Below are 18,055 nucleotides of genomic sequence, written 5' to 3'. Positions count from 1 at the left end.
TGTCTTCACAGAAAGCCAGGATGAATTGGACCAGTATATAAACAGTATGTTACAGAGCACTGCTCTTAAATCAAACTTACCTCCTGTTACAAAGAACTCTGGATCACCCCATGTATTTAGTGCTGCTCATTCCACTAGAGAAATACTGTCAATCATGGCCAAAACTAAAGGACTGGATGTACCAAGTAAGTTTTTACAGCCCATAGATTTCTACCTGTTCTCAGATGCCTATGCCAAATTCTGGGATTGTAAAGAAAAATTTGAAAACTGAATGATTCCAATACTTATGAAGGCATAATTCCAACATAGTAATGTGTCATTGTCCAGTGCCTATACAGTTAGCTGTCACTACTAAAGCTAAGTTCCATAATGTAACTAACAGTGTGGCTGTAGGTACAAAATGGGCAGTTTTCTGCTGATTTTTGTAATCAAAAGTTGTTTGCGGTAAGCATTGCTCTGTGAATGCATTAGCAAAATCACGATTAAGACTCCAAAGTTACAGAGAGTTATCTTTCCAAGTGGGTTGGTGAAGAGGGTAGATATGTGCATAATAATATTTTAAACAACAAGAACAATCTAATAAAGGTGAGGTAGGAAGAACAAGAGAATGGCCAAGATAAAACAAATTGTGCAATGTATGCTCAGATGATCACTGTAGAATTGAGAAACATTGGGGTTAGGTGGGGATTGAAAAACTATACAAACTGCTAGTTAGATATATTAGGAGACAGAGTACCCTACTGAATATTTGAGGCTAAACCTTTCTGTGCTCCACGCATAGCCTAGAACGTGGCCAGGTGAGGCACTGGCCCACACACTTCCCGACTTCTCCAGAGCAGTAGGGGAAAAGGCTTTGGTGACTTTTGGTTTCATGTTTCCTAAATCATGAATTAGTGTCCAGACTAGGAATTGTGGCTTATAAGAGACTGTGAGTTATGTGACAAGCCAGCTTCAGAAATCATGGCTTGAAGTTGGCTTGTTTGAAAACTTACCAGAGTTTGTTAAAAAGCATGATCCCTGTCCTGGATGACCTAAGAAAATGAGATCATGGAAGTAAAACAAAACACTACCAAAGGCTTTTATTCAGCTTCATAGAAAAAGAAGGGATGGAATGGAAGGAAGTGCAGGAGCCTAAATCTTGATCAGGCTTGTTACTCTCAAACCAGACTTGCTACTGTGTCTGAATGCTGCTAATGTATAAACTGGAATGATGTGCAAATACCTTGGAGCACACAGATTTGATGTCTACTATTCTGCCCAGTGGTAAACCAAAGCGTGCTGATGTTACAAAGCATTTAAATACATTACATTTTCTATATTTGAACTCAGTTGCTGGCATATTAAAAGTGCTCTCACAAGGGCCTACATGTTACATAGAAATGTGTGTAACTAAGCCCTGATACATCTTTATTCTTCTGGAAAAGCCAGTTTGGGAGGAGGTCATTCAAAGGAGATTTGGAGTGGATGCGTGGTCCTTACCATCATCTGCATCAATGCTCTTAATTGCCCACCTCAAAGCAGCTATTTCTCCTGTAAAGGGCCATTGATATTTTGTTATACATATTTGCTTGTACCACATAGCTAGATCTTCAATACCATTAATATGTTGATCTCTAGAAAATCTTGTATTCTTACAAGATCATTCTGTATGCTCAGAAAGTTCTGATTTGTTTGCTTTCCAGATGTTTCAATGTCTTTGCCTACAAAGGTCTTAAATACTCACCGAAAATCTCTGAACCTTGTAGATTCCCCACAACCAGTTACAGACAAGGTGAGCTGCTATAGTGCCTCCATTTGGAAAGCATAGTGTTGGAGCTTTTGTATACACTCTTACACATGAATGACAAAAGCAGCTGAAAAGGATTAGTTACATTAGACAAATAAGTATGCTTCATATTAATGGTGCAGACTTCAAAAAATGCCTGAATTAGAATTGCTCTTTGCATAATTTCTTCCTTGATATGATATCAATGATGCACAAGGAGGAGTCAAAACCACAAGGTAAGGTTGGCCTTGGACACGTGTGGGGTGGTTGTCACTGCAGCTATCAGTGGTAGTGGCAGGGCAGGCTTGGTGAGAACAGATGGAGACGGCCGCCCAGGTTTCCCCTCAGGCAAGCCGCCTTGCAGGAATTAGTCCAGGTACACACAATGTTATGCCAGATAATCTTAAGGAGCAGGAGGCACTCGCCCACCAGATTCCCTTAAAAGGTTTGGGATCTTTTGCTCGGATTTAATACATGCTGCCAGAGAACAAGGGCTGGATTTGCATTCACACACACACACAACACCTAGAAAGGAAAGTTTATTCAGCAGAAAATATTTTGCCTAATCTTTTTAAGGGGAAATATCTTGCACCTAATCTTTCTCTACAAGGGCTGGTTATGCACCATTCATTCTTCTCTCATTTAGGCTGGCTAGTCCAAGATAGTAGGTGCCTGTTCCTGAACTCAACACTTAGCCAACATGGCCTGTGGCCTGGGAGCCTGTCTTTGTGGGACGAATACTGATATACATGTGCTACAATAATACAAGAACCCATCACAGGCAACAACACATTCTAAGTTGTTATGTTCTGTGAACCCAGTTGATAACAGAGAGCTGCAGATCTTTTGTCTATTGCTGGGCAGCTAATCTGCTGGGTAGTTGCCATGTTCAGAAAGCTTCCTTCCTAAGTAGGGAAAAGGCTCACAGATTGCTAAGGTATTAATTCCTTGCTTTCAGACATGCCAAGTAATAAGGCTGGATAATAAAATCCTGATAAGTGCAGCAGGTACATACTAATTCCCTAAGGCTAGTGGGGAATTGCCTCCTGTAGGGCTGCTTGGCATGCAGCTCATTTATTTGGGGCATACAATGTAAAACAGCAGATTCCTGATTCAAAGAAACATGACATGCATATGTATTGCAAGCTTTTCCTTGTCTCTCTTTTTTCTTTTGAGCGAGACACTATCACACACCCTCTTAATTTCCTCTCCACTCTAAGCTGTTTCAGATCTCAGTGGCAGACATACATTTAAAATTCGCTAGCTTAAAAAGCAGCTTGCAAGGTGGAATGAGTTGTTGCTGTTCAGAAAAGAAGCAAATGTGCAACCATATCTACTTATTGTTTTCAAAGTTCATGTATGTTGAATATAAAGGTTGCTTTACAAAACATGACTAATATTTCCTGACTTTTTTTACCTGTTTAGATAGAGGTGCTTTTAGCACATTGAAAGCACACTTGTTCATTTGTTGTTTTTGTTGATTGCTAGCAGTGTCACACACCCTGTGAAATAACATCTTGGATTAGGATTGTGCTAAATCTTTAGCAGACATTTACAACATGAAAAGGATGCTTTGGAGGGCCCAAAATGTTACCTGAAAGATGCCCCCCAGCCTATGTGGCTTATCCAGATTATTGTTGATTATAGCCCTAATCAGCAGCAGCTTAAATGCCTGCATTTCTTTTACTGCATTTATGGCTTGCCTTAGTCCCAAAGACTCAAGTTGATGCATGTAGTCTGACCAGATTCCATTTGACTCTGCTTAGCTTCAGGGTGGTTTCTGAATTATGTACTCCTAGGCTATACCCAAAGTGATATTGGGACCCCACAAATGAGGTTTGGTTATGTGATACTCTTACCAAAAACAAATAAAGCTTGTTTTGAGTAAGGCTTGCTTTCCTGCAATAATGTGGTCACATAGCCAAAAATGTTAGTATGATCATTCATCTACTTCTAAGAAAAAAAGACTATTTTAAACTTAAAAAGTCAAAAGTTTGATGTGGTTAGCAGACTAGCTCATGGTTTAATTGAACCTATGGGTTGTTGAATTCAGGGTTGTTATGATGTTATGTTATGATGTGTGAACCCAGCCATTCTAACAGATCATGGTTTGTTAGCCATGAACAACCCAGTAAGATAAACATTGATTTGTTGCTAGGTTGTAACTTGGTGGGTGTTTAAACCATGGATTGTCAGTAAATGTGAATCTAAAACAATTACTACAGAGGTGGCAGGTTAGAAGGGCTACCACTTTCTGGAAAGTCAGTGAAATGGCAATTGGTCATGGAAGTAAGCAAAATTATCGGGGAAATTATGGTTATACTTGTGCAATGGATTATCTAAGATACCTCCTTAAGAGGTCAGTCTGCACATGGGGCAGTCGGAGCAAAGAAATGGCAGAATAAAAGTATAATGTAATGATGCTGGACCACAAGAAAGGCTGAGTGCCAAAGAATTGAGGCCTTTGAATTGTGTGCTGGAGAAGACTCCTGTGAGTCCCTTGGACTGCAAGGAGATCAAATCTGTCAGTCTTAGAAGAGATCAACCCTGAGTGCTTTTTAGAAGACCAGATACTGAAGGAAGGACTCACTGGAGAAGACCCTAATGTTGGGAACAGCTGATGGCAAAAGAAGAAGGGGATGGCAGAGGATGAGGTGTTCAGATGGAGTCACTGAAGTGGTTGCTGTGAGCTTGATTGGACTCCGGGGGATGGTGGAGGACAGGAAGGCCTGGAGGAATGTTGTCATGGGGTTGCAATGTGTCGGCCACAACTTCGCAACTAACATAACATAACATAAATGATGTTGCACACATGTTCCCTAATATAGTTATGTGGTTTTAGAAATGTTTATTGGCTGATGGTTGTCAAACAGATTAAAATGAAACAACATATGATAGCATTATGCTATTATGGAAAAACTGACTCACAGTATCACAGCAACCACAATTTGTCATATTAACAAATGAAAAATAGGATTTCTCAGCACTGTTCCCATTTTGCTGAGAAACTGTTTTTACTGTTTTTCCATAGGATTCTGTAAGAAACTGCGATATTACAAGATCACTGAAGTAAACCAATTCATGATTGAAACTCACGTGTTGTTTGTCATTTCCATGCTATTACATGTTTAGATTTATGGCAGAGGTGTTATCGAGCAACTTTCTTTTACATATTCATTCATTATGTAGTTATTGGCTATGAAATTTTCTAAATAAATATGTAAAATGTTTAAGTTCATCTTAGTAGATGTATTTTAACTTTTCCCGGACTTGTGTCTGTCCTCCTGTAATAAAGCTAAAAGAAAAACTATGCATTAAAGCTACATTTCAAGTATTTAATTACATTTCTATGCCCCTGATGATCTCTGAAGAGCAACCATGGATAATGAGTTGCAGACGACCCTTTTAAGTTCAGGCCCGCTTGCCTTTTGGTCATTTGATGTTTGTCTTTGATTAACAGGAGCCCACGACTGCCCTTCATTTGCCTAAGGACGCTCATGGAGATTTAGACTGTGAAAAATTAGTTGGGCAGCTCAAGGAATGTCCTACTTTACATGACCAGGCCGATATATTATACATCTTGTATCTTATAAAGTAAGTTTCTTAGTCTCTTTTGTAGGTGGTTCTGGATTTATTTTTAAAAGTAATGTCTTGAGGAAGATAATATTCCTGGTTACGCTGTTATGCTTCTGGTCAGGATGTGTGAGATGCCACCATGCTGCTTTCCTCCATTTATTGTCAAGAATGGAGAAGCACTTGCACAGATCATGTGGAGCTCTTTCCATTTCTTCAGAGAGAAATAAGAGCTCTTTATGCTTGTTGGTCTTTGATATTACTTCCTGAAGTTTATGGCTAAATATTCACAATGATCTGTAACTGGGCTTTTATTTCCTACTCTGTTGCCTGTTGACCCCTCCACAAAATCCTAGTGGATCACACTAGTGCTGATTTCTAGTCAGTCATTACATGTTAATTTTGCAGAGCTGACCCTTCTGCCTGTCATAGTCCAGGACATGATTAAAATGGTGTTGCCACTTGCTGTTCCCAGATGCTGCTATTTTAGGACAGGAGGCAGCCTTCGTGCAAGTTCCTTTGAACATGAATGGAGGGAGCACTCAAGGGCCTGCTTCACTTTGCAGCAATGAGTAATGCACTTGACTTCCCTGAATTGCTCATATGCCTCAATCAAGAACTGCTGGCGAGGGCTTTTCAAAGGGACTGTGGGAAGTTAAATGTCAGAAGCTAATTAATTATTAATCCAGGCTGGGTTCGCAAGTGAATTTTAAAATGGGTTTTTAGAGATGCAGTTCCAGATGGAACGGCTGCATGCTTTGAGCAATACACCCTTCCCCGCTCCGACAGAAAGCATCTAACTATATCTGTGTTTTTCAGAAATGTTTCTGATGAGTTGTGCTTCTTTTTGGTTTTCAGAGGTCTTGACTGGGACACACAGCTCTATGGCCAGTGTGGGATCACAGTCCATTGCCTTCTCAATGAGCTCTACAGCAAAGCAGGCCAGAACCAAGAGTGGGGATTGATCCGCTACATATCTGGCATCCTCAAAAAAAGGGTGGAGGTCCTGGCCGAGGTACAGAACAAGCAGATACCTTAGACTGCTCCGCTTTCTCTTGCCTCTGCCTGCGGGATTCCTTTGTCTCTAAATAATGTGCACATTTTATGTTTTCAACTTATTTCTGTATGATCACTTTAAAAAATAGATTATACCCATTCGTGGTACTACCACAGGTTTTTTTTCTCCAGCATATTGGTCCCAGCAACACCATTTAATATACCAGCTCTGTAAGATCAATCTCAGTTCTTAGACCCTCAGTGGAAATAGAGATGTAATATTTTGCTGTGTTGGCAGTTGTTTGTAGAAAGCCATCCATGTACACTTGTGCTGCATTTCAAGATAGTTTATTTATCTGAAGTATTTTTCCTTGCTTTTCAGCCAGAAAATCTCCCAGAGCAGCTAACATGTAATTAGTAAAAATTGGGAGCTCTTACCCTAAAGTTTACAATTTAAGGAGACATGACTCATAAGGAAAAAAGGGATGTGAAGGGAAAAAAGAAAAATAAGTAGTTTTTCAGCAAGGCTGGTGGCATGACTCTGTTTCCTTCCCCATTTCCTGCTGTACAATATGTTGGAATGGCTTTCCAATGAAAATATCTCTATACATATTTCCAGTGTTGAATGTATGTGCAAACAAATTAATACAGTTGTTTCTTTCTTCTTTCTTTCTTCATACTGTGTGGAAAGAAATCAAGAAAAATGGTCAAACATAGCAAGGGTATTAAGCAATGTGTGTGTGTGTGTTTCATAGAATCATAGAATAAAAGAGTTGGAAGGGGCCATGAAGGCCACTGGGTCCAACCTCTGCTGTTCCAGGACACCATGTTACACCATCCCATTCAGATGGCTGTCCAGTTTCTTTTTGAGTGTCTCTAGTGTGGGACAGCCCACCACCCCTCCAGGCAGCTGATTCCACTGTTGTATTGCTCTGACACTGACAGTTTATTTTACAGTATTTGTAGACAAGTGGATTCTGGAACAGTGAACAGTACAGAGTAAAACAAAAGAATTAAAGTAATGCATTAAAACAAGAGAACATTAAAGATAGCAACCATTAATGCAAAGTAACATTGGTTGGTCAGCAAGAAAGGCTTCCTAGAACAAGGATGTCTTTAGCAGGTCCTGAAATCAGTACTGTGTTGGTGTTTGTCTAACTTCCTGAGGCATTGAAGGCCATAGAAATGAAAGCTCCGAAAGTGCTTCTCCTGGTGGCCTCCAGTTGGGCACAGGTCTGTATGGAACCACCAAGAGAATGTCTTCTGATATCAGGGACAAGGAAAGTTTGTAAGGGGAAAGGCACTCCCTCAGTGGTCCTGGTCCCAAGTTGTTCATGGTCCAGTAGCGAATAGGGAGCCAATGCAGTTCCTTCAACAAGGAATTTGCCTGCTGAAAACTGGCAGCACTTGGCAATAGCACAGCTCCTTCATTCAACACGAGCTCCTGCTTCTGGAGCAGCCTCGATGACATTGGAGTCATCCACCCATGAGCTTGCTGGTGCCTCTGTCACAGTGGCCAAACTATCCCTGTACAGAAGGGGCGCACCGATTGCATAGGTTCCTGCCACATAATGCACTGATCTCATTTGTTCCCTGCTTTGCCCTGTGCTAGGCATGTACAGACCTGCTGTCGCACCAGAAGCAACTTACCGTTGGCTTGCCACCTGAGCCTCGTGAAAAAACCATCACAGCGTGAGTATACGTAGTTCTGTTGGAGCACAGCCTGCTTTGCCACACCTTGCTGAGCCTTCTCTTGGCGTTTTTTCCGTGGCTTTGATTTCCTACCACACTCCAATACCATGAAATACTGTATTTGAAAGGAATATTATGGCTCCATCTTGCTAGGTCTTTCATGCAAGCTAGTGCCGATGTTTGCTTCCTGGTTGCTTTTGTGGGCTTGTATAAAAGGCAGAGCTAGTGGGCAAGTTCCATATAATGATAGCACATGGTTGCCTAATCCATAGGTTGCTGGGCCAAGTGCAAGTGGGCACATTGCCTCTTCTCAGCTCACTCTTCTGCTTTGCACCTGCCTTACACTCAAGCCCACTTTGGCTTGTTAAGGTTTAAATAGCCTTGAGTTTCTGTGGGGGGGGGGTTAATACTTAACTCCTTGGAGTGCCATGTTGCACTGAATAACCTAGAAAAGCGGTGTTTCCGAAAATGGATGCAAAGTGGAGCAGGCTGACTTGCTCCCACAGAGCTCTCCAGTTCACGCGATGCATAAGCTGCGGCACCGTCTAGACCTCACAGGAGGAGGATAAAAATAACCATACAGGAGTGATGTTGATATGTTGGTTGTTGCTTACAGGAAGAGCATATTTGCACTTTCTCATCCCTAGTTCACTTTCTTTTAGGCCTTTGCCCCCTGATGAGCTGACGAAACTCATCTATGAAGCCAGTGGCCAAGACATCAGCATTGCAGTTCTTACACAGGTAATGTGGAAACAGTCCTTTCTCTAACTTGTAGAAATGGTTCAATTTCTTTCATTGTAGAATGCGAATTCTCTCATTTTCTTTCACAAAAGTAATGATGGCTTCTACAATCTATGTTCTTTCTTGCCCCCTTCCTGCATAGGAAATCATGGCGTACTTGGCTATGTATGTTCGGTCGCAGCCCAGTCTCTTTGCAGAGATGCTCAGACTCCGCATTGGACTTATTATTCAAGTGATGGCCACAGAACTTGCCCGTAGCTTGAATTGCTCAGGTGAGCCCAGCTTCCAGTTACCACAACCCAGTTATGAAATGGCTGCTGTTAGCCTTCTGCATCCTGCCTGCAATGGAGAAGTCGGGCTGGATGACAGTAGGGGAGGTTGAGAATGGCTCTGAAAAGGTATTAAGAGACCAGGAGGTGGATGAGATGGAATTGAGATGGAATTGCAAAGGCCTGGGAGCTTCAGGGTGGTGCAGTGAAGCCAAGCAGAGTTTGAGGCAGTGATGGGGTGAGAGGGACAGTGATGGCTAATAGACAGTGATGGCTAATAGACTGGTAAGCATATTAATCACCAGATTGCACTGTTAGCCTGTGTGAGTGTGTGTGTGTTTTCTCCATTACCTCCTGCTGTTGCCCTGAGGCCTTGTTTGTTTGTTTTGCACATGTGTGTCCCAGAATTCCAAGGGAGCACACATGGTGCTTCTCCTTTCCCCTTTATCCTCACAGTAGCCCCGTGAGACAGAATAGGTTGAGAGCTGGTGACTGGCTTACATTCATCCAGTGAGCTTCATGGCTGAGTGAGGACCAGAAGCTGGATTTCCTGGATTTCCTGGGTCCCAGTCCAGCACAAACATATATGTCACACTGGCTCTCTTACTCCTTTTAAGATCTTTTTTCTGTTTGCTCAGAGAATTCTTTGTACATTGATAATAATAACTAAACGTTGGGCAATATCTGAGAAGACTTTATTGCATATGAGCAGTAATATGACTTTATGCAAGATATAAAATTAAACAGAGCCATTTGTCTCACAGAACCATACTTCTTTTCCTGGATGTAGCAGCTGTTTTTCAGGGCTAAATGACATGCGGTCCTATAGCCTAGAGCGAATGGCTGGCTGGGAAATGCTGGGCGTTGGAGGACTTTTTTTCTGTTCAAGCATACATAAGATTGCATTCTTAGTACATTATCAATAAGTGCTACTTGTCTGATATTTTAGGAGTAAGCCAAGAAGTACTTTAAGATAGACAGTGTTCTTTGTTACGGTTCTGAAATGAGCCTGAGGTTTGTGACTCAGAAGTGAAAAGATTCTTGTGGTATAGCAAGAGAGAAAAGGTGTTACTTATTCCCTTTGATGTAAAATAATTCCTTTTTGTACAGATACAATTATGTGGGTTTGTCCAAAGGAAAAGATGGAAATTATCCTGCTGAAAATGTTCAAGCCAACTATTTCAGTTTAATTAAGTGACAAGGGTTGAATGCAATGTTTGCCATGCATTTGGAAAGTTAAGAAAAAAATAATAGAACCATTCCTTCAGTTTGCATGCTCTGTGTCTGTCACAGTATCTTTTCTCTTACTAATGGCAACGACACTTGGAACTGATGTTTTGTTGTTTCTCTTACATAGGTGAAGAGGCCTCTGAAAGCTTAATGAATCTAAGTCCCTTTGATATGAAAAATCTCCTTCATCATATCCTCAGCGGGAAAGAATTTGGAGTCGAAAGGAGCAGTAATATGCCTTTATCCTTTTTGTGTGTTCATTATTGCTTGAAAATTGTACATGTTTAATTTTTGTAACAAGCTGGTTTCCCTTCCTTTCCTTTTTTCCCTCTCCTTCAGTGCGTCCTCTTGATTCCTGTACATCAAGCCCTGCTATATCTATTCACGAAGTGGGTCATACGGGAGCAACTAAAACAGAAAGAAGTGGCATCACCAGGCTGAAGAGTGAGATGAAGCAGGTGATTCTCTACATGTACCTTCAGGCACCTTAGGATAGGTTTAGAAAACTCATTAATTTCTGGTCACGACAGCTGATCTGGTACAGAATACTTTGCTGGTGAGCCAGAGGGTTGAATGCAAACTTCCACATGCACCAGAGAAGGGGAGTCAGCTTGAGTTCTCATGTCAGGCATGAGGTAACTTTTTAAATACGTAATACAGAGCCTACCCCATTCAGTGCCACTTACAAGCCATTTGTGGAAGAACGGTGGCTTTATGCCCGTGTTGGAAGATAGCGGCTTGTTTGTTGGATCCATTAAAGACCTTTGTTACTTGCATTGCTCATTTGTAGTGGAAGAATATCATGCTCATTAACATTTATTTCTGTTGATAATTTTCAGCATCCGCTTAACAGTTTTTATTATTTTATTTCATTCTAGAGGCAAAGGAGACTAAATAGTGGTGAACAGGTGAAATGAACATGGCACGTGTGCATATGAAGTTGTTGAATCTGCACCGGTTTTATTTGGTTGCTTATGTACATTTGATGCATGCACACTCTAACATATGCGTTTGAATCTTTGAGCAGAGCAAAAAGATACTAAAATGGGTGTGTTGTATGTGCGCACGAGAGAGAGAATGAGTGACTTTCAATCAGCTTGCTTTCACTGGCATGAATTCCAGGGTTGTTTCCAAGGTGACTAACTCAAGACTTCTATTCTGAATCAATAATTTCTTGTTATGGTGGTTTGTGTTTCTTGTAAAGTATCTTAAGAGCACCATCTTAATATAGCAGCCATTATATCAAGGCCATATCACGTATATAAAGTGTAAATGTCAGCCGCTATCTGACTATATGCGTACAATTCAGGGACACCTATAGCTATATTTATATCCCTCCTTTTTCCATTCAAGGTAACTTACATAATTCTTCCCCGTCAATCTTATCCTCACAACAACAACCCTGTGAGGTAGGCTGGGCTGAGAGTCTGTGAGTGTCCCAAAATCACCCAATTAGCTCCATGGCTCAGCAGGGACTAGAAACCAGGTCTCCCGAGTTCCAGTGCTGCACTCTTAACCACTAAACCACAGTTAACAAGAAGCCAGGATTAGCTGGAATTTACTGCTTGCTTCTGGCAAACTCAGAGATACAAGGTCTGCAAAGTAGCCTTTAGTTTAAGGATTGGGAACACTGGATGATCTAGGGGCCGTTTTCTACAGTACTGAATGCTACGTCTTCCCGCTGAATTTGATGGCAATTTGGCCATGAGCACAGCTTCATTTCTCCTGCAGACGGAAGCATGCACTCACCTGGTTTTAATGTCAAATTCCATGCTGCAATCACCTGGAAACAAAATGAGGCGTAAAGAGGACAGTAGGGTTCATGCAGGCTGTTGGCCATGTGTTGCCCGACCCCGCATGGACAGGTTGCTTGACTGCGTCCATGGTGATCTGTAAATACACACAGCGCTTCTGATGCATTTTTAGAAAAAGCTACCTTGGTTGTTAAGGATAGGAATCTAAACTCCCTTACTGTGCTGTACTGTAAATAGGATACATACAATTTGCCTTATACTGAGTCTGACCCCTGCTCTGTCTTGCTCTGCATTGACCGCATGACAGGTAGCGATTTTCCAGTAGTTTTTAGACGGGGCTTTTCAGAACTTGACTCAGAGATTCAGGGAATGGAACATATGAGCTGGTCTTTGCCACATCCAAGGAGGGATGTGTAGGATATTTCAGTTTAGATTTACTTCATTGAAGCTCATTAAATTTTCCCAGTATGTAGGCAACTTAGGTATAAGTCATTTGCCAATGGAAATATAATGACTAGATGGTTGATTCCATTCCATTTTCAACACTTTTATGAACAACCACTCTGCCTAAATCCTCAATCTGTACCCTCAATTTTTGAGCTGTGTAATTTGATAAAGAGTTCTATAGAAATCAGAAGCTTGCACTATTTTGTGGAATGTTGGCTGGTTCTAATAGAGATAATGCCTTGCTATGGCCTTTGTTTTCATGGACCCAGCATGGCTATCTTCTTTAATGTTAAGGTTCTGTGTTTTTCCCCTGCGGAATGTGGAACTGCCCACTGGGGGGCACCATTAATATGCTACCAGAATATCTGGATTGGATAGGAAATTTTTCAGAATGAGCATAAATACATCACAAAAACCCATGAAAGCACATGCATACCCAGGTGTAGAATCTGAAAGAGGCAAAAGATTTTATTTAATATCTTTATCTTCTGCTTTTAGAGGACTGATAAGTGAAGGGTGGTTAAAAGTTGGAGTTAATCATCACATGTTCTAAATTACTGTATTCTTTACATGAACACGGAATCCACAATATTTTTGTTAAGCTATATAGTACAAGTCAGAAGGATATACAGGCACTCCATCGCTGCCCATTCTTCTGTGGCCTTTCATGCTGGCAATTTTCTAAACCTAACTACCTCTCTCGCTGGGTTAGTCCCCAGCATGTCATTCTCCAGCTGCTTTGTGCTACAACTCCTATTGTTTGCAACTGGTATGGCCTGTGGCTGATGGGAGTTACACAGCCAGCATAAGGTGCCAGGTGCCAGGTTGGGGAGGATTGGCATAACCTGTGGTTGCCCAAGAATAGCCCTCATGGACCAGCCAGTATAGTTTGCCAAGCGACAGACAAAGCCATAGCCCTTTAGCAGACTGGCATCCTGTGCTTCCTCCAGGGAACTCAGAGCAGCCATCAAGTGCCTTCATAGCTCAGTGGGGATCCGAGCAGGCCCCTTTCCATGTGCGCTCCCAGCTTTCCAGCCGTTACACTTTCCCGATGCAGCTGCATACGCCAGCCTAGCATGGGCATTACCAGGATGAATGCCACAAGGGCAAGCTGGGCAGCAGTTGATTTAACTCTCAATAAACCTTTGATCGGAAACCTAAGAAAAATTAACCCTGACCCTTCAAAATGCATGCTAAAAAGCATTGGCAGGATTGGGCACTGCAGAAGGGAAAGAGCCCATTGGAAAGGCTCCCAACATTTGACACTAAAAGGGAGGCTATGGAAATAAAGGGGTAGTGTGTAAGCAAGAACGGCAACTGTATGCTTGAGACAGAACTTGCGATACTGTAGTGCTCATTATCCTCCACTTAGATTTTCAGAGGGCGGGCCTTAGATAGTCAAAACAGCACCCCCTCGTGCACGAGGAGGAGGTCTCAGCGGGCTTGGAGCCATCCGAGGGGTTGCCGAAGTGCAAAAATATTTAAGAGAAACACTAAGGTGGGAGGCAGCCAAAATATCTGGGGTTTGAGATAGTCTGGAAAAGGCATATGGCTGGCTCACTAGAACCATGAACCATGTTCCTCGCCACAAATTTTCTTCTTGCAAACCCCGTTTGTTAATCCAGTTCCAGCTGATGTAATGTTAAGAAACGATAGAATAATCCCCTGCATATTGGAACATCTGATAGATTAATTTCAAAACTTACCCCACATGTCATGCTTGTTCAAGTAATTCAGAAACCTCTTTCATGCCTTTGGATGAAATAATTTGACTTACCATTATTTAATGCATTTTGCATCTCACTGGCCTTACAGCTTTACAGCATGGAAGGAGGTGGAGGCCAAGGTGATAACCCTCATTACCGCACTAAAAGGTTTTCACATGTTAAAGCAAGGGTGCAGAACCTCTTTCAGTCCATGACCAAATTCCATTTTGGAGAAGCCTGGTGGTGAGCAGAGGAGAAAGGACAGGAGCACAAGACCAAAAATGCCAACATGTTTTAGCTTTAGTCTCTTATCTGCTAGTTGCTAAGCCTCAGGAAAGGGATTTTAACCTGGAAGAATGGTGGGGAGGGGGAAGCTACACCAAAGCCAGGAAGCCACCAAATGATGGATAGTTAGAGGAAACGGGATGAGTCCAGAGAAAATGAGCATGGAATCTGTGGACTCCCAGAAGGCCAGATGGACCACCAGAAGGCTGAATTTTGGCCCTGGGCCTGACGTTCTGAACCCCTGCTGTACTGGAACTCTGGAGGCAGTGCTGGCAAGTTGGAAGGCTCCTAGGCCTGTGTTTCTGTTTCCTTCATTGGACTCGTAAAGCTCCATTGTCAAATAATATTGGCTGCAAAATCTGGAATTGCCACATACTTTTTTAAGAGCTTAGAATATTTTTTCTTGAGACACAGGTTGGAGACCAATGCAAATTTTCCATAACTTCATAGCATATTTCAACAGCTGAAGGCATATTTTCTTATTATTTTCATACATATATCATTATACTCGTTTCCTACTTGTGCTCATTTTACTGATTGTTTTGTGCTTCTGTTTTGTAGTTCTTCTATGGGGGCCATTCCACATCCAGCAGCATGCATTCGTCCAGGTCCATGGTAATCCATCATTCAGAAATTTAATTCTTTTTTTCTTCCTTTTGTCAGGGACAGACATGTAACTAAGTTCTATTCACTTCATCTCTCATATATTAAAGAACCTCTCATTTTGAATTGCATCTTACAGTGTAAAAGTACTTCTGGACAGATAACACCTGCTGTTACCAAGCAAAAATGTTGCCCTGATTCATGATGCAACAACCCACCATAAGGCAGCAAACCATAGTGGGTTGTTGTGTCCTGCAATCCCAAGCCATGTTTCAGAGTGGCTTACGTTTTGCCAGCAAAAAGTAAGAATCCATGGTCTGTAGCAGGGTATATTTCACCCATGGTGGTTAGCATGCTGTCTGAAACCCAGAGACTGTCCAGATCCAGCCTACTCTTACCACCATGGGTTGTAGGCAAATGGGAAGCAAGCCACTCAGCAAAAGCAGCAGAAGATCCCTTGCATCCATTGCTGAGCTTGTCTGGGCCACAGCCAGTGCCATCCTCTCCACTGTTACCAAAGAGCCATCATGGGGTGACCTTTACTGGCTTGCTTCCCCCTCCACCCAAAATTGAACCATTTCAACTTGCTGTTCTCCATTCCCCCATGTAAATGCAGCTCATTCCATAACATAAACTTCTCAGGTAGGATACATTTATAAGAAAAGCCTGAGGGTCCCTTCTGAAAGGTCGAAGGAATTGACCGGCATCATGCGCTGAAGCTTAAACATGCATGGTAAGCTGGAACCACACCATCTTCCTCAAGCCACAGGTCTCTTCCATGCTTCAAAGCATTTAGGAGAAACATATGACACAGGTTTTAAGATTTTTATCTGAAGTCCTGAGGACTAGAAACCTAGCTTTTTAGAAAGGAAGTATGTTGGCTTTCTGTGTAGCGTATTGAAGCCTATGCAAATATATCCTGTGTTTCACATATTTTGACTGTAACTATCTCATTCTTGTTAAATAGCTGCTTGAAAGAACTGTGCTGCTATCAGGACCTGTAATTCATTTGCAGTGATGCATTAGTGGAAGACAGTTCTGCGCAGGAGCCCCTTATGTTGACATCATGAAGCTCACAGCCAACGGAACAGCACAGTAGAGATACACTAATTGCCTCAGCATTGGCACTTCCACTGAACCGTGCTGTGATTAAATGTCAGTTCTGCTGAATGGAACGCAGTCAGATTCATTCAGCATCCCAGAGCTTTTGCAATGCAAATGAACACAGTATTAATATTGCAAAGGGAAAACTCCTTTCCCCTTTTTAAACTTGCACTCAGTGTAACTGAAAATAGAGCAGTAATTCGGCTTTAAAAGCATTTTACAGTTTATGTTTTAAAAAAGTCTGTTTGAGATTGTGCACAGGATGTTGGTAGATTTTAATTGGCTGGCTTTTGAGGAGTACTCAGAAACACAACCACTGCACTAGTCCAAACTAATCTCACTAAATGTACTGGTTGCAGGTAGAAGGGCAGAATACATTCCACACAGGACCCCCTCATGTGCACTTCAGGAAGCTCACAGCGATGAACTTTGATAGATGACTGAACTATCCCAAGTTGAGCAGTCTTCCTGGAGCAGTTTGGTGGCGTGGTGTGCAGTTTGGCCTAACTTAGTGCTCCTGACTCCTGAGTGCTACTAAATAACACCCTTTGGCTTTTAGGAGGATGCCAAAGCCTTCTAGGAGGTGCAGATTTTAGCCTGACATACAGTGCATTTGAGAGCTTTGCGACCATGGTCACCCACATTTGTACATAGGGTGCTTTTTAATACAAGGAAACATAACCTCTTCTGTATCCATTAATAGCCATAAAAGAAGCCATTTCAGCAGATGCAGTTTGTTCTATTGAAATGTTTGCAGGGGCTGTATCCAGTTTTAATCTTACTTTGTCCTGTAAGGATAAAAGATACTCTAGGCAACTATACCATGACCACATGCAGAGTAGACGTACCAAAAAATCATTCAGCAAAAATCTGAGAAAAGGCTGTACCAATTATATGAATAAAAATACATTCCCTGACTTTCCTGCACTGAAGGAGATCTGAACGGGGATTCTACTTGTATTTGCTTCAACACACACACACACAACTCAAAAAAACCTGAATGATGCTCCTGTTCTTGCAGAAAGTCAGCAACCCCAATGAAGCAGTTTTCCTGTCTGCTAGAGACAGTAGAAGTTCTACAGTAGAACACTCAGGAACCTAATAAATATGCTACTATGCAAAATCAAAAAGCCATACTGTAGAGAAGCACTGAAACATTGGCCTCTTGCTCTGTTTCCACAGTCCTGCAATTGCGTTAGTGCAGCAGGCTGTGCCCTCCACCCCCCCCCCCGCACCCAGTTCCCTAGCAATGAATAAGCTGAGCAGTGGCTCATGCAGCAGAGCAATTTTTATCGTTCATTGATTTTTCAGAGCTTGTGTTTGCTCTTAGATATGAAGTGGCTGCAGATCATTTTAAATAACTACTGAATACCGTGGATCGTTACCAATGTAACCATAAGTTAGGCTGCATCTGACAATCTATTTAGATGAATCCATGGGGTTAAATATCAAGAGGTGGGCATTCAGATGGACTGGAAATTACTGCTGCTGCCATTGTGAAAATGGATTTTGAGCCCCTGACCCATAAAAATGACATTTTCACTCATCCCATGATAACAATTGCTTCAAATTTTTAAGCTGAGCATCATGTGAATTTATATAGGATACTTTTAGAGATTACTGTTTTGAAGTTGATTCAAACTGTTTTGAAAAAGCTTCATTTTGTTCATATTTTCTCATTATAATTGTGTTTTCGGTTGCTGGTTCATTTTCAAATGGAAACAGAAAAAAGGGCAAACGTAGGAATAATAGACATTGGGTACCATGGATAGTCTATAATTCCCAGTCATTCAAGAAAATGGTAGAGCACGCTGCATCTGTACTAACATGGCATAACCAACAAACATTTGGAAGAAATCCCTGACACACTTTTTTAAAAGGGAAGCAACT

General features: G+C 41.7%; 1 protein-coding gene across 6 annotated transcripts in view; it reads left to right on the top strand.

Moving 5' to 3' along the window:
• The window catches only part of PHKA2 (phosphorylase kinase regulatory subunit alpha 2), a 58,013-nt gene that overhangs the window by 28,563 nt on the left and 11,395 nt on the right, over positions 1-18,055 (top strand). For 4 of the 6 annotated variants that reach the window (XM_044441404.1, XM_044441402.1, XM_044441408.1 and 1 more), the window contains 11 exons: positions 12-185; positions 1,683-1,771; positions 5,226-5,359; positions 6,197-6,353; positions 7,947-8,026; positions 8,689-8,767; positions 8,910-9,039; positions 10,394-10,495; positions 10,606-10,724; positions 11,145-11,174; positions 15,020-15,073. In XM_044441404.1, coding sequence (XP_044297339.1) covers positions 12-185; positions 1,683-1,771; positions 5,226-5,359; positions 6,197-6,353; positions 7,947-8,026; positions 8,689-8,767; positions 8,910-9,039; positions 10,394-10,495; positions 10,606-10,724; positions 11,145-11,174; positions 15,020-15,073 — 1,148 coding nt within the window. The remainder of the gene's footprint in view (positions 1-11; positions 186-1,682; positions 1,772-5,225; positions 5,360-6,196; positions 6,354-7,946; positions 8,027-8,688; positions 8,768-8,909; positions 9,040-10,393; positions 10,496-10,605; positions 10,725-11,144; positions 11,175-15,019; positions 15,074-18,055) is intronic. The other 2 variants (XM_044441405.1, XM_044441407.1) reach the window with 2 other exon arrangements.

Source organism: Varanus komodoensis, unplaced genomic scaffold (genome assembly GCF_004798865.1).
Source record: "Varanus komodoensis strain SLA01 unplaced genomic scaffold, ASM479886v1 scaffold4, whole genome shotgun sequence".
NCBI lineage: Eukaryota > Metazoa > Chordata > Lepidosauria > Squamata > Varanidae > Varanus > Varanus komodoensis.
The sequence above is the reverse complement of the archived record's forward strand: the minus strand, read 5'-3'. Positions and strand labels throughout refer to the sequence as shown.